This window comes from Berghia stephanieae, chromosome 7, assembly GCF_034508935.2.
Source record: "Berghia stephanieae isolate SIO BIC M18660-M18661 chromosome 7, UCSD_Bste_1.3, whole genome shotgun sequence".
Taxonomy (NCBI): domain Eukaryota; kingdom Metazoa; phylum Mollusca; class Gastropoda; order Nudibranchia; family Aeolidiidae; genus Berghia; species Berghia stephanieae.
Genome location: NC_088366.1, coordinates 30,516,045 through 30,531,655, shown reverse-complemented (window position 1 = coordinate 30,531,655; position 15,611 = coordinate 30,516,045). Strand labels below are relative to the sequence as shown.

The 15,611-nt window shown below is 32.9% G+C and overlaps 1 protein-coding gene across 1 annotated transcript; it reads right to left on the bottom strand.

The window, feature by feature from the left end:
* Positions 1–2,278: 2,278 nt before the first annotated feature.
* On the bottom strand, positions 2,279–15,583 carry LOC144977047 (derlin-1-like). The gene is made up of 8 exons (XM_078921772.1): positions 15,038–15,583; positions 10,617–10,728; positions 9,755–9,819; positions 9,106–9,132; positions 8,479–8,574; positions 7,642–7,694; positions 6,339–6,449; positions 2,279–5,337 (listed from the first exon to the last, which is right to left on the bottom strand). The coding sequence occupies exons 1-8, from the start codon at positions 15,194–15,196 to the stop codon at positions 5,175–5,177; spliced, it is 786 nt and encodes a 261-aa protein (XP_078777898.1). The 5' UTR covers positions 15,197–15,583; the 3' UTR covers positions 2,279–5,174.
* Between the last annotated feature and the right edge of the window lie 28 nt (positions 15,584–15,611).

Genomic DNA, 15,611 nt, shown 5'->3' with positions numbered 1-15,611 from the left:
CTCAGAAAGGTCAACGTTTAATACTCCGGCCGCTATAATATATTTTTAAAATTAAAATAAATGAAAATGCGACCCAGGCATTGGGACTACTGACCTAAAGGTCTCCTTTAAAAAAATCAGACTTATACAGGATCGTGGTTTGTTTGTAGGTTGTTTTTGTTTTTTTTTTAATATGGATGAGATAAGATGACACCCAATTTGTCAAAAAATTTATACCCGAATCTTTCAGAGGTGAATTGAGGAAATCATAGTCTTTAACAAAATCTAGAGGTGCCTCAATGAGTCGATAAAATGTATAGTAAAATAAAGGGAGTAAAAATGACTCTTATAAAAGATACAAAACAAAGTAAATAACATATTTCCTTTTCCTGCTTACCTGAAGAAGGCCAAAGGCCGAAACGTCGTTTACATTGTTTTGTATCTTTTATTTTTATAAAAGTCATTTTACTCCCTTTATTTTACTATATAGTCTTAACATAATATACTCTATATACTCACATATATATCAATAAAAAGTTTCCTGACCAAATTGGGGAAAGTTGTTTTGTTAAAGTTAAAGTATGACAGAGCAATGGGTGACACTATTTAGAGAAAGTTTTATTGCTGGTTTCACTTAACAGATAGCACCTCCTCATTGTGATAATATAATCATATAAGATAGATAGAGAATGGAAATTGCTGATAGTAAAATTAAAAGGCACCTTTTATCACTTTAGATTTATTTTTCCATTATGTATGATATTCTCGGTTAGTACTAGCTTCATACTTATGGGACATGGAGGTCACTTGCTCGTCCATATATTATTGAGAATAAGACCATGTGTTTTTATCTGGGATGCTTTGCTGAGAAGCAGGGTGTTAGTGATCGAATTGTTCTTATATACATCAATAGACTAAGATGACCCTCAATTTGTCTAAAAGCCTTGACCCTGAGACTTCAAATAGCGTAGTTATTTTATATTCTGTTTTAAATAAAGAAATCTCGGATTTGAGACATTTTACTTTGATGGGGGTCACATTTATCAATCGATATACAGTAGATCGCACTTAAAACCAACATGCTTGAAACGAATTGATGGAAATAACAAGGCATATTAGGGATTTGTGCCCCATTTTCCCTGTTACTGTTATTTATCATTTCTCCAGAAATAAAGAATTACAATAAAAACACTATTTTTTCTGTCTGGAGTTATATGTTTTATAATAATATTATATTTTATGTGTTGCTGCCGTCTTTATGAAAGATTGTATGAGTAAGGGTCTACACATTACTTGTTCACATGATACAACCTTTTTATTTATGGCAGCAGCGTGCTTTACCACTGTAACTGTAATGTTTGACAAAAAGTCAGGGGCTAAAATGAGGAAAAAAAGTGTTTTGTACCAGTAATGACAGTTACATATCACCATTCCGTTATCACCATCGCCATTATCGATCTATGACAATTGTTACTTGACATAGTGACTTTCTGTCACTTGCTGACCTATGATAACTAGAATTGGACTTCATTATATAAATATATATCAACTTTCTATCTTATCAGTGTGCAATGATAAAACACTTTCTATTCTTATAATGTTGGCCCGAAAACTATTACTTATAATATATGACCCGTGGCCTCAAGATTGTATTATCGGGGGCAGGGTGGCTCAGTAGTCTGGTCTTTGCTTCGTACCGAGTTCGATCACTTGCCACTGAGCAGTGTGACCTTGAGCAAGGTTTCCCCTTTATCAACAAAGCATAATGCAAGCAGCAACATTTTCATTATTCCTATGGGATGAATAAAGGGAATTTAATTTAATTTTTTATTTTTATGCTTGGGTAAACCTAATGCCAATAAAGGGATATAAAAAGTAAAATTACCTGAATTGTGAAATTTTAATTTTTGTCATTTTTTGGCAAAACTTAGTCCAAAGATGCCATGATTTTAGTCTGGGACTTGCTTGGTCAGCTAACATTAACATAAAAATCGACTTTTTTCAAGTGTGCATGATGCAAGGGAGGATTGAAAGCGTTCCTTTGTGAAGAATACAGGATTAAGATCATCCCAACTATTGAGTAACCTCTATGGTGTAATGGTAGCATGTCTGACCGGTAATCAGGTCGGATTTTTTGTGGGGATGGGTTTTATGTGTGTGTATCTTTCTTTCTTGTTTTTTTTCTTTTTGGCACTCTTTCATACACACTTTTTGAGATCTTTATCTTACATCAGTGCCTGCTCCCTAATTTCTCAACGTGACAAGGCTAAAAAAGAAAAAAAATGATGACATATTCTCATTTGTGACAAGAAAATATTTTCAATTTATTTCATAAAATCATTTGGACAAAATTTGGACATGACATTTGACAGACACCATACATGCATATAAAAATGACTTTTTCATTTAAAAACAAAAAAAAAAAGTAAATAAATAAATAAACAGCATTACTTTTCCGGAATCCGCGGAGAAAAATATTGATGTTTGATTATGTTACAAATACATCAAATAGCCGCAGTTTTGAATTATTAAATTGTCTGCTAAACATTTGAAATCGTTCTGATGTCCTTTAAAAAAAAACTCAAGTGGTCAATAACCACTTAAAATCCAATAAAACCCCAAAATAGCAGTTTGGTATCTCATACAGTAAGTTTGTTAAATGTTGTTGTTATTTTTATTTGGCGGTGCAACTGTCATTTGCAGTGTGAAGAACCCAAATAATATATTACACAACCTCTCTACTGTTACTGTAAGCTCAGATGAGAGATCAATGACCGAGGTTTAGTTATTTTGAAGTGTCATTGAACACAAGCTAATGTTACTAATGTGATTAGTATAATTACAAAAGCAGAGATTGTTTTTCTTCCTGTTGAATGGAGATTAAATCTAAGATGACCTGCTGCAAGCATTAAAAAATCGGTATATTTTTAGTTTAAAAAATAGAATATGATGAAAAAAATATCTATCAATCTAAAATAAATGAGTTCTCATCTCATTTATACTTATAAGCGTGTTCATTTTAAAATGTTTCAAAATCTGACTGGAATAGTTCAGTTTGGTACCAAATCTATTTCTCAATAAAACAACAGAATTTTCACCAATTTTATTCCTAAATTTTGATTGAAAAGTCCAAAACCAGAAGTTAAAAATCTGGATTTGACAAAATTCGGCTCCTCAAGATCTGTTTAGAGGGCAAAGCTGTCCAAAGTCTATTGTATTCCAATATTGTAAATCATAAATTCTATGAACTCTTTATATTTATAAAAACATTCAATTCTGAGAATTGAATATTTTAATTTCCCCAAGTTTTTCCTTTTGAACACAATAGAATCAAATCCAATTATAGCAAGGGATACAACCCAACAATAGTAACTCGTCCAACAATCATTTAAAGTTGAGACTTAAAATAAAATAAAATATTTTTATTGATGGAAGAACGAATATGTGCTGTTTAAAACCACAAGATTTTGTCTGAAGTCACTTTAATTGGCTGTCTGAAGGCAGATTTTTAATAGATTGTAAGTTATTTTCCTTTTACTCAACCAATTGCTGGAGATCAACCACAACAAAATTCATTTTTAAAGAGTGAAAATAAATTACTGGTGACATCAATGAGCTCTGATGATGATGATGATTGATTATGATGATGACGATGACGATTGATTATGATGATTATGAAAGAATACAGCAGTTACAAAAACCAATCTGCATATATCCATCATTGATAAAAGGGAACTAAATCAGTCGGCAAACTTTAAAAAATGATGAAATAAAAAAAAACAAAAACAGAACTGCACAGCACGAACAATCCAGATTAATATCGGGAATGCTTTCAACTTGTGGTAAGCAAGATAATGATCTGGTTTAAATTATTGTCCCCAGTAAACTAAAATAGCGGAAATAATTCGAAAACTAGTAAATTAAAAGTCACGCATTTTCTTTGAGATGATCTGAATTTAAAATATGACATCAAACGCACATCTCTCATTCACAATTATATTACTAGACAACATCAACACCAAATCAACTAACAAGTGCATCCTTGATAAGATGCATTTTGTTTTGCCAGACCTTTAAGCCCCAGACAATGGATCAGCATGACACCATCTAAAGGTGGTAGCAGCATTCAGTTGTCAAAACAATCTCTCATGGCTATCTAACCCACCAGAAAGGCCATGACTGTATTTTATGTGAGGTCTCCTAGCGCACTCTAAGAAGCTTTTGGTATAACACAAAACCATTCATCACATTTGGTCAACATTACTCTTGGATATTTCACAACATCAACCATTTTTACTATCATGTGTGACCTGCCGTCTCAAAACGGTACTGTGATGGACTAATTTAGATGCTAAATATTGAATTAAAAGTTAAAATATGAAACTTAAGGTGTACATGTTTTAACATGGAGAATGAATATATTTTCAGAAAGTTTGAGAACCCAAAATGTTGTATTTCTGATCATTTAAATATCAAATTCACATTTGGTCAACTCGGATATAACACCAGACTGAGATTTGGGTCACATCTAATACATCATTCAAATCTCCTTTTGACCTGACAAATTCAATACCTGAAAAAGGGCCAAATTTAGCCCATAACATCCACATAGGTTCTTAATAACAACTTTTAGCAGGGTCGACTTAAGACAGCTTGAACAGTAATGGTTCATTCTCATTATTACAATATCTTACGTTTAAACTCTACTAGACGCACAAACTCATTGATCTATTACAAGCCTATACCAGGCTTTTCAACCAACAGCTATCACAAGACTTCATTTTTGCAAATTTAGACCTTGAACAAATCATATTTTTCAGATTTCCAAACAAAAATACATGCTTACATTTCAAGAGGCTTGATGCAATTGCTACTTTGTCTTAATGAATGAATACCGACCAACAACTCATGACATGTTTTCTTGTCCAAATTACATCGTTCTTCAGCCCTTTTACATGTCAAATCATTTGAATTGGCAAATTTAAATTTAAATAGGCGATGACGTACTTGGCCTTCTTTCATATTCTTCAAAATTTTCTCAAATTTCCTTATTTCGGACAAATATACAGATTAAAATAATATATTATATGTAATTTCACACTGATTCGCAAGCCTGTTATACCCACACTCTTTCCAATTAGTGTAATAATACTAATAATGATGACAACAATGACATTTGTGTTTACCCCTATCATTCAATCCCTCCCAAGCTGGTTACCCTGACCCCAGTTATGTCCCCCAAACCAATTGCCTCCCCTGTTGTTGCCACCACCACCACCACCACCATTTTGAGGTCTCCGGCCACTTGCAGACCCAAATTGATGAACTCCACCCTGTCTGGTGGGGAAGTATTTGTACCTGAAGACAGAAAAAAAATTAAAAATTTGGTATTTAAGAAATGCAATCATAACCAAATGAGTTATCCTTAAGATTTTTGAAAGTTTATTCCTATTTCTACATCTGCCTGCTACCCTTAGTAAAGGCTGCTAGTCCATTGCAACATCCTGATACTGATAGCTCATTGTAGAACACTCAACGTACAAGCCAATGGACCAGCTTAAAATCCAAGTAGAGCATTGCTCTACTTTCATTTTTCTTTTCTGACCATGCTGCTCCTGTCCTACACCCACTGCCATCTTGTAGTGATGAATGGGTGGCTGAGTCTTTAAGTTCTTACAAGAAGCATGTTGCACTAATTACACAAAAAATATCAATTTATACCAGAAAAATAAATTTTGAAGTGAGAACATTTGAGACTTTTACTTGACTGTTATTTTTAAAGATATCATTTTTAAATGCGGACTTCCATTGCATGAAAAGATAATTTGAATTGACATAGACTAATGGATGAACACTTTGTCTAATTTTGTAATGAATTCAAGCAATGTTGAGTGTGCCAAGTAACCAGATGAGAGACAATGGGTGGCATGAAATTTAACATTTAGTGAATAGGACAATGAAAAATATCAATGTGCATGATCGTGTACTGATCTTAATTTTGAACCAAAAAAAAAAACAAAAATCATCATCATCTCTCTAGTTGTAAAAAAAACCCAAACAAACAAGAATGAAGAGTATTCTCTCATCAATTGCAATTGTCTAATACCAATATGGTGCGAATTATAAGACAATTGAAAAGTTTTACACAAGGTATATTTTAGGATTAATGTATTCCCTTAGGATGAAAAGTTAGCACTTTCCATCAGATATAAAAGATCCAGCTACTAAATAAAGGTTTGGTGGACAGGGAGGGTAGGAAAAAATCTCTATTGCACACCTAGATTTGATTGTATAATATGCAAAAGCCATCCCACTGAGTTATCAGGGACTTCCCCATATCATGAAGAAAAAATACTCACAATATACTTGGGACAGACAGCAAGCGACGACCACCAAAATCTTGCGGGTACTTGAACATGAGGAAAAAGTAGAAATGTCCCACAACAATGCCGAACAGCTCCATCAGCCCTCTGGAGATAAAACCAATATAAATGTTTAATACCATGTCTCTACTTCTTGCATTATGACTTAGTCAATGCTGCATCATGACTTAACAATATACTGTCTATTCTTGTAATGGAGGATTTTAAGGGGACGGTCAGCAGTAAAACCAAGCATCTCTAATTGTGAAAGTGTGATTCTGTAATATTACTAAATATAACTGGATGGTCTTCCGATAAACAAACCAACAGTTGTTTTTTAAAATAATAATGGGTGGTTGCCACAGAAAAGCATATAAACAGACATCATCTTGGATTCTCTGCCTATTTTCAAATCAACGTTTCTCAATAATTAATGCATGCAATCATACTAAACTTTGTAGATCTTTAGACGTATATAAAATAAAAGTTACATTGAATTACGACGAAAATGAAACCAAAACACAATGATAATGGACTGGGTTGTTTACAAGCAGTTATAGTTTTTAACCCTGGTTACCTCATCAGCCACGAATATAGCTCGTCACTGGCTCAATGCAGTGTGAACTCGGCTCCTCAACCAATGAGTAACCACATGGCACAGAGTTCAAGAACGATAAACCATATTTGGAAGTGAGTGCTACAGCGAGGAATGTGACATAGTTTTCTTTATTAATCTCATTAGTTTGAATGGGATATTTTTTTGTGGAAATTTACCAGTTGAGAGATTAGGATAAAAGGGGTATGTAGAAGAGATACAAAAGAAATACAAGACATCGACATAAGAAGTTATCAGATTTTCATTTAATAGAAGGAGTGTTACTAGGGAGTAAAAACATGCATTTTCATGCTCAACCAACCTGACCTCATAAAAACAATGATTTTACTGGGGAAAAAAGCTGTTTTTAACCTTGAAATGATTTGATATTGTCAATAAGTGGCCATAGAATGAAAATATCGGTAAAACTCAAAATCGATAATTTTTATATTGACAATCTATTTCCACCATCCACTTAAGGATAATTGGGTTACTTCAAATCTTAATAATAGACAAGGTTATATATTTGACCTCTTATATTTACAAATCACCCAATAAAACACTGACATTGTATGCTGAATGAAACTCGACTTTGGCTTTTTAAACAAGTGAGAGAAAGTAAAAAAGAGTTGAGAAAAATAACGGGAGAGTCAACTTGTTCTTCGAAGTCCCTGAAAAAATCTGTGAAGACAAAACCAAACTTACCCGCTACCGATAATGAGATTGAAAGCAAACAAGACCCATGGGAGGTACATGGCCTGAAATAATAATAATAAAATTCATGTAAGAATAATTTTTTTTTAAACAAACCAAAAAAAACCCCAAAAAACATGTCTATTTCTTGGGTTCTTCAAATAATATTTTGTAACATAAAAATTAAGAGAAAAAAAAGTTATTACTAGCACCAATGCAAGACAAAATCAAAATTTATCTCTTTTTTTTTCAGAAACTATTCATCAACATTATAGATTATTAATGGAACACATATAATCCCACCAGTTGGTTTAATCCCTTAAAAACGACGCTAAAACCACTACAATCACGAAAACATCATCATCCCTAACACCACTACAATAATCACCATCACATCTTCATCCCTACCACAACTAAACCACTACAACCACCACCACATCATCCCTACCACCACTACTACTACAACCACTACCATTATTACAACCACCATATGCTGTCATTATAATTTCAACTTCTGAACTTCTTTTGAGAGGTGTCAGAACTTGGTGTGAGACGCATTTTGGACGGCATCACAATAATTTTAATGAAATTCAAATATATAGGTTATTTTCGCGTGGATGGCTCTTGATCTACGCGCTAAAAATTTTCCTCCTTTTTGTGACCAGTCATTTTCACCCCTGAGAGTTCTTTACCCTTATATTTTAATGTAAAACTCAGTTTAGAAATAAAATTTAAACCTTGGCTGAACTTGGTCAAACACAAAACGGTGGATTTGGAAGCTCTAGGTTCAAAAGTCATCTTTATCAAGATCGCATACAACTCAATCAGAGATCAGTGGTATTCTTTTACCTTGAACCTTGTTCCAAACCAAAAGGAGATGACTTCATCCTTGTTCAATTGGCACCAAACGTAAAGAACACTCAACACCATCGGATCCATAAGAATCTGAAATGTAATTAATTCAATTTGCTTTGGAATCATTAATGAATAAATGGTGTAATTTTGTAAAATCAAAAATGGTTGACTGTTGATGATGAGAGAATAGACTCTTCTGAGGAACAATATAACAGAAGATTGCGAAAAACTTAGATAAGCTGATGGACAATGACAACAAACCAAGAATATAGTTCCCAGATGTGAACTCTTAGATAAGCACAATGACAGGAAGAAGAAGAAGAAGAAGAAGAAGAAGAAGAAGAAGAAGAAGAAGAAGAAGAAGAAGAAGAAGAAGAAGAAGAAGAAGAAGAAGAAGAAGAAGAAGAAGAATAAGAAGAAGAAGGTTATGAAGCTTGATCATTTTGAAAGTATTTGGCAATAGATCTCAGTAATCGTTATATACAAACGGTATCAAGACAAGAAAACAATTGTAATTGCCTCCCAAATACACAAAAATAATTGAAATTTAAAGAAAGAAAAAAAAATCCAGCAAAGTAAGAACTAAAATTAACACAAATGGATGAAATAAATCCTCCTTACCATAATTTCAGCTGCAAACCCAATGATCTGAAGACAATAAGTTAAGGTCCAAAAATTTAAACAATTTATTTGTTTTTAATTCAAAAGATGAATACAATCAAAGCGAGTTGCTTCCAAGTGTTGAGGGGACCATGATAGCCTGGTTGGTTTCGACTTGATTCAATAACACCACTTTCCAACAGTGGTGACTGGGTGGTTATGTTTAAACAAAGCAAGATGAAATATCATATCTATTGGGTAACAAAATAATTTCTACTTTATGTGTAATTGCTACAGAAGCCAGGACAAACAAGCTCTAAAAGTTAAGGACAATCTGTATTTGTTACTAAGTATTCAGTGGATATCATTATCAACACATCTTACTTCAGTGTAGAAACACAATTTCCTTTTTTTTTTTTTTTTTCATTTTTCAAATTAAAGAAAGAAGCGAACAACAAAGGAGTTGACAAGCAAAAATCAACTGTATTACTATTACTCTAACTGTTGTTCGATACAAATGATTGCATGACCTTATACTTTATACAGAACTTATCTAATTAAAAACTAGATAATAATAAATGAAAAAAAATAAGAAAGAAAGAGAAAGAAACTACAACAGCAACAACCAGAAAATCCTAAATCATGTAACTGCATGGGGAAAAAAGGATACAACCAGACAAATCCAGTTGAATAACAACATAAACAGGTAGTCAGCTGGCATGTTCTTGAAGGTATCTGAAATGAAACGAAATACATAAGGATTAATGTTGGAAATCATTATGATTTGCTTACAGATATGTGTCACCTTAAATCAATGAGAGCCCAAAATTGTTCTAGTTTTCTGGGATTGAAAAATTATTAGTTTGAATAACAATACATAGCAGTGAAAATTATTATTATTATTATTATTATTATTATTATTATTATTATTATTAATTTAATCATTATGATTATAAACATCAATAAACAGATAATAATCATATGGTAAACTTCCACCTTGTCACATGCTTAATACCATCCTAAATGCTTTATTCATTATCACACATTTCAAGGAATGGAATTTTCATTTGGCACAAAGAGTCACCTGTTAAGCATAATCTTGAATTACCATTCTTATAATTATACTAATAACTGTCACGTCCTTTTCCCAGGTATCACAACTACAACAAAAATTTAAAAACTTAAAAATTTAAAAACTTAAAATAAAAATAAAAATAAAAATAAAAATAAGAAGAAGAAGAAGAAGAAGAAGAAGAAGAAGAAGAAGAAGAAGAAGAAGAAGAAGAAGAAGAAGAAGAAGAAGAAGAAGAAGAAGAAGAAGAAGAAGAAGAAGAAGAAGAAGAAGAGAAGAAGAAGAAGAAGAAGAAGAAGAAGAGAAGAAGAAGAAGAAGAAGAAGAAGAAGAAGAAGAAGAAGAAGAGAAGAAGAAGAAGAAGAAGAAGAAGAAGAAGAAGAAGAAGAAGAAGAAGAAGAAACAAAAGAAGAAGAAGAAAACAATAAGGTATAAACAGAAAAGTAACTGTTTTGTTTTACCTGTTTCTAATCTGGTGGAGTATGAATAAAGGAAATATAAATTCATTAGGTAATGAAACCCTCTTGGACCTGATATCGGATAATACAGTGCTGCTGTCATAGGTCTCCATAGCTGAAAATGAGGAGAAAGTAACATTGATATGAGTTCCCATTTATTTTTACTTTCTTACTATATTCAGTAACTCAACTGATTGCCCACTCCACTCACAAACAATTGAGCCTCTTTTAGGTCTTCGGCACATATTTTCGCAATGGCCCTATAGCAAAATTCACAAATCCATCATGATACAAACTAAGTGTAAATATATGTATTGGCTATCTGAATGTTTCTATATTTTTTATAAGGATCATTTCTGGTGGTCAATGCATTCCATACGTTAATGGTTTTAGGAAAAAAAAATAATGAAATTATGAGTGTTGGTTTTAGCATTTGGTTGTATGTATTTTGATGTGTCCTCTTGTATTGAATTTGTTTAATGGTCATTTTCTGTGGTCTGGGATCTGAATTGCTGGTGATGAGTCAATGGATTTCTGAAATGCTGCCCTCACATATTCTAATTCCAGACTAATTAATGTGATATAGGTCTGCAATTTGATGGTCTTTGAATGTTGGTGGATATTTCTTCGCAAATTTTTTTGAAAATCCTGCATTTAAAATGATTTTATAACAATAGAATGTAGAGACCTTATATTTTATTATTATTTTGTTTCAATTTAGTACTGAGTCAATTATTTTTCAGAGACCTCTGCCCATCATGCAATGATCGAGTTACTCTCTATGCAAAATTTGAAGCAGGGAATACTTTGCAATACATTTGTTACCATCCCTTTAATACTACACACAAACTCATTTGGTCCATTCTACAGGAACAAGGACAAACTTGAGTTCCATTTTATTGGGTTTTGTGTGTGTCCGTGTGATTGTGTTATAATGGTATTGTTCAACGAGCTTCTCAATTTCAATACAATTTAGATTCAAAGAATAGAAACAAGAGTTTCAGTTCATTTGAAAATAGAATTGCAATCTTTAAGATAGCAAATCATTCTATGAAAAAAAATTTTCGAAGCTCTATAATTATAATTACAAACTTTCCTGTCTAACTACTATAACTACCTGTCTGTCAATGAGGATTGACTCAGTTGTAATAGACCTGTAAATGAGCTCTATAAAAATTGACTGAAACTCTTCGACAAACTGAAGATTCAATTTTTTTTTTTTTTAAATAAGGGCATCATTGGAGAGGAGAGTGATAAATACAATATATCAAAATAGTGGGGGTTATTTCTTACTGGAAGTATGACTGCCATAATTTGATGTAGAAGGAATGCTAAATAAGCATGTCATTCATATAGGTAAAGATGACTTCATCAAAGTCATATTCCTGCCTCTGGAATTTTTTTGACATAGAAAAATAATCACCATTATCATCTTTAACTTCTAGCCATGACCAATTGAATTTATTCCTCACGGGACTCACATCTTTATCGATGCTCGACAAGTCTGAATTGCGATCCATGAACAGCTCAGCCATTGTGAGAACATTAGAATAATGTAGCAATGAGCAAACTTGATTTTCAATCAGTAAATGACAGAGAAAAAAACTTAAATAAATATGACTTCAGGCCAATACACTGAATTATTAAGTAGAAGTAGAAGTGAATTATCAAGAAGAAACTTCGGCAGGCGTAGCGGAAAAATTCAAAGAATAAATCGCCACAAAACAGCAAGCTCGCTTGGGCTTGAGCAAAACAATGCCAGAAAACGTCCTGATTTGCACGGGAATTAACTAGGCTACTTACCATTGTTCCTTATGATCAGGTACTCAATCAGTGAAGAAACGGTCAACCAGTTTGTTTACAACGTGAGGCAATCGAAATGTGCTTGTAGCAATCTATCCTAACTTTCGATTTGAAGATGTCTACATAACAGACTTGCGGCATTCGCAATTTACTTTATCATACTTTTGAGACTCCCCAGGTAAATGTGGTCAATTTTGGCTTAGATGAAACAGTGAAATTTATCGCTCGGTGGCTCAGTTAAAATTGGCTACAGTTGGGATCACGACGGATTGGAAAGTGAAAAAATAATTTAACGAAGGATGTGTGAAAATACCCAGGGAAGTGTTCAGACACGCCTTTTATAAAAAGCGTCGCTTTGTCTTGGCAATATATACATCGTTAATATAAACGGTCCCCATGAGCTATGCGTAGCGCTGTGGAACACTCCTAATTATTTTACGGTCATTCGACTACGATTTGTGAATTCTTTCTTTTTTTATTTCTTTCTTTCTTTCTTTCCTTTTTTTAAATATTTGAATTTGACAAATTGACTGATTTCAGTTAACTGACTGAGAATTTACAGGTCTATAGTAAATCTTTAAATTCAGTGCAAGTATATATAGGCACTTTGATAACTTCAGTCCAGTGGCCGCCGATCGGCTCACTGTAAGTAAGGTGAAACTAGTTTTTTGGAACTTTATTTTTGACCCTTTACTGTTTTGGTCACCATGGCCTTATTTGTGAACCTTGTGACTAATTTTGGTATAATTTTAAAGGGCACAAAACAAGCTTTCTAACGGTGTATTTCATTCTTAATTCTTGATTGTATTTCTCAGAAAGCTAATGTAATAAAAATTTATAAATTTTTGAATTATAAGAACTTTTTAAATTATGGATACATTTTAATTATACTTCATAAATCGATGGACAATTAATTAAAGAATATCTCTGCCAAGTTTCATCAAAATTGATACACTCGCTCATTATTTTATTTTTCCTGCCATCAACCCCACTTTTTAGGACAAAAACCTCATATTTTTTTCCATTTTCATTTATCCTTAATTTCTTCCATACTTTCCATACATGAAAATGATTTATATGAAAATAAAAACTTATTTTCTGCCCTTTAAAATGATACCTAACACTTGCCATTTATCTTTTAATTGAGACAAAATTACTGATAACAATAGGTGGGCCATATTAACTGCAAAACTCAAAATTTCCCAATCGCCGCGAGATGCTGGTTTTGAGGCAGCGGTGAGATCACAGATTCTCTCTGTAAAATTGACAAAAAATTTCAATAGAAAAATATAAATAACTCTGGAACAGTAGGTCGTAGAGAAACAAATAAGGTATCAAATTTTATGGGTTTTTTTCAAGTCCCATCCCCCTGACTGAGTCAAATCAAGATATTTTGAGTTTGAAAATTTTATCAAAGTGCCTAGTACTAGTATATTGTTACCCCCGTTGGAGGTGTACAAAAACGCACCGCGGTGATGGTAAATTAATGAAAATGTTGTTGCATACGTCCATGAGGTTTAAATAGTTTTAGATTGTAGTTTAGCATGCTGCTTAGTGATTACCGATGTACGTTTATACAATGACAAGAAATTAAGGAATAATAACAATAATTTTAAAAAGTAAAAGTAAAAAGAAACATGGCACACAAATACTGATCTCAAATAAATAAATAATTTTAGAAAATTAAAATCGAAGTTTTTTTAAAACATGATAAAAAGTTTTTGAAAAAAAAAAAGAAAAAAAAAGCAAACAAAAAAAAAATAAATATAAAAATATGTCTACATTGGGAATCGAACCCGGTACTTTCAAGGTTAGAGCTGATTAAATTGGGTGGGATGCGCATGCGTGACGGAGGTGTATAAAAACGAACCGTTAAGATACACCATCAGCGGAGGTGCATAAAAACACTACGATATTGTTATTTAACCATATATCTGACCAATCATTGGCCCAATACTATAACTTTAACCTTAACAGAGAGTGAATATTTTTGCCTTTGCTTTGGTAAAAATGTGTTTAACAACCAATCTATACACAAAAGCCCCCCCCCCCCTAATTTTAAACGACAGGCTAGAGTTGACAGAGGGCATTCAGGAAATTTGCCTCATTATTAATCAATCCGCAATCCCAATGTTCAAGCTGTCTACCATTTTAACGGTCGAAATGCCCTCAAATTTAAATATTGGGTTGGAAACATCTTTGATCCAAATGCTGTCTGCTTTCAAACTTCAAGTCTGGCAAGAGGAGGCACTAGGTAAAGCCTCTCAAAGAGTGGCTGCCTCACTCTCACTTGAAGTTGAAGTTGAGGACTCAAACTCACTCAAAGTCAAAGAGTGGCCTATGATCAGCACTGACTGTTTATTGCACTGGACTGGATAATTAAAGTGTTACATGATATAGAATTATGCGGTTTCACTGCAGTTACTGAAGTTACAACAAGGAGTTAGTTATAGAGAGGGGGCGGGGATAGGGTCCGTGCCACGATCAGAATCAGATCAGCAAACGTATCGCAACAAGGCCAAAATTTCAATAGCTCTGTCTAAGCTGATATTTGACAAAATACAAAATTGCTCCGACTTGAAGAAATGTAAATAGAGATTATAAATTTGCAGGAAACATACCTGAAACTTGTAGAAGAAAGACTTGAAATCAAGGATGAAAAATATAGGATTCAATATTCCGATTCGTCCAATGAGAGGAACAACAACAGATCCAGTGAACCAATACTTTGTAATTTGAGGAATTCCACGATACCAATCACCAATGTCATTTGAGGCCATCTTAATCAGCGAAATAAGACTTCGGTCAGATGTATAAAGATAACTGAATTTTATATTTATGTTAAGGAATTTTAATAAATGTAAAACCTGACGTGTCCTTTCGGTTTATTGAACTTCGATTGGGTGAGTTTGTGTAGTGTATACGTTTGCAGGACCGGAAACGAAGTATTGTTATGATGATTATATTAAAACTATTATCTAAAACAAAGCAATAAAACAATTATATTCGCATATGATTAATCATTGTTCTAAAATTATAATGTTGTCTCTATATATGCTTATAAATATAACTATTCATTATGTAAAGCTGGTTTATGATGATTTAAAGTTTTTATTTTCTGATCCGAGAGATCACAGATAACTTTTAGTTTTGTTGCCTTAGGTAAATATGATTTTTTTAATGAACTCTTCAAAT

Coding starts and splice junctions, on each gene's coding strand:
- LOC144977047 (XM_078921772.1), bottom strand. CDS start 15,196: ATGGCCTCAAATGACATTGGTGATTGGTATCGTGGAATTCCTCAAATT. Junction 9,820..10,616: donor CTCCACCAGATTAGAAACAG/GTAAAACAAAAC, acceptor GTTTCATTTCAG/ATACCTTCAAGAACATGCCA. Junction 7,695..8,478: donor GGTTTGGAACAAGGTTCAAG/GTAAAAGAATAC, acceptor TTATTATTTCAG/GCCATGTACCTCCCATGGGT.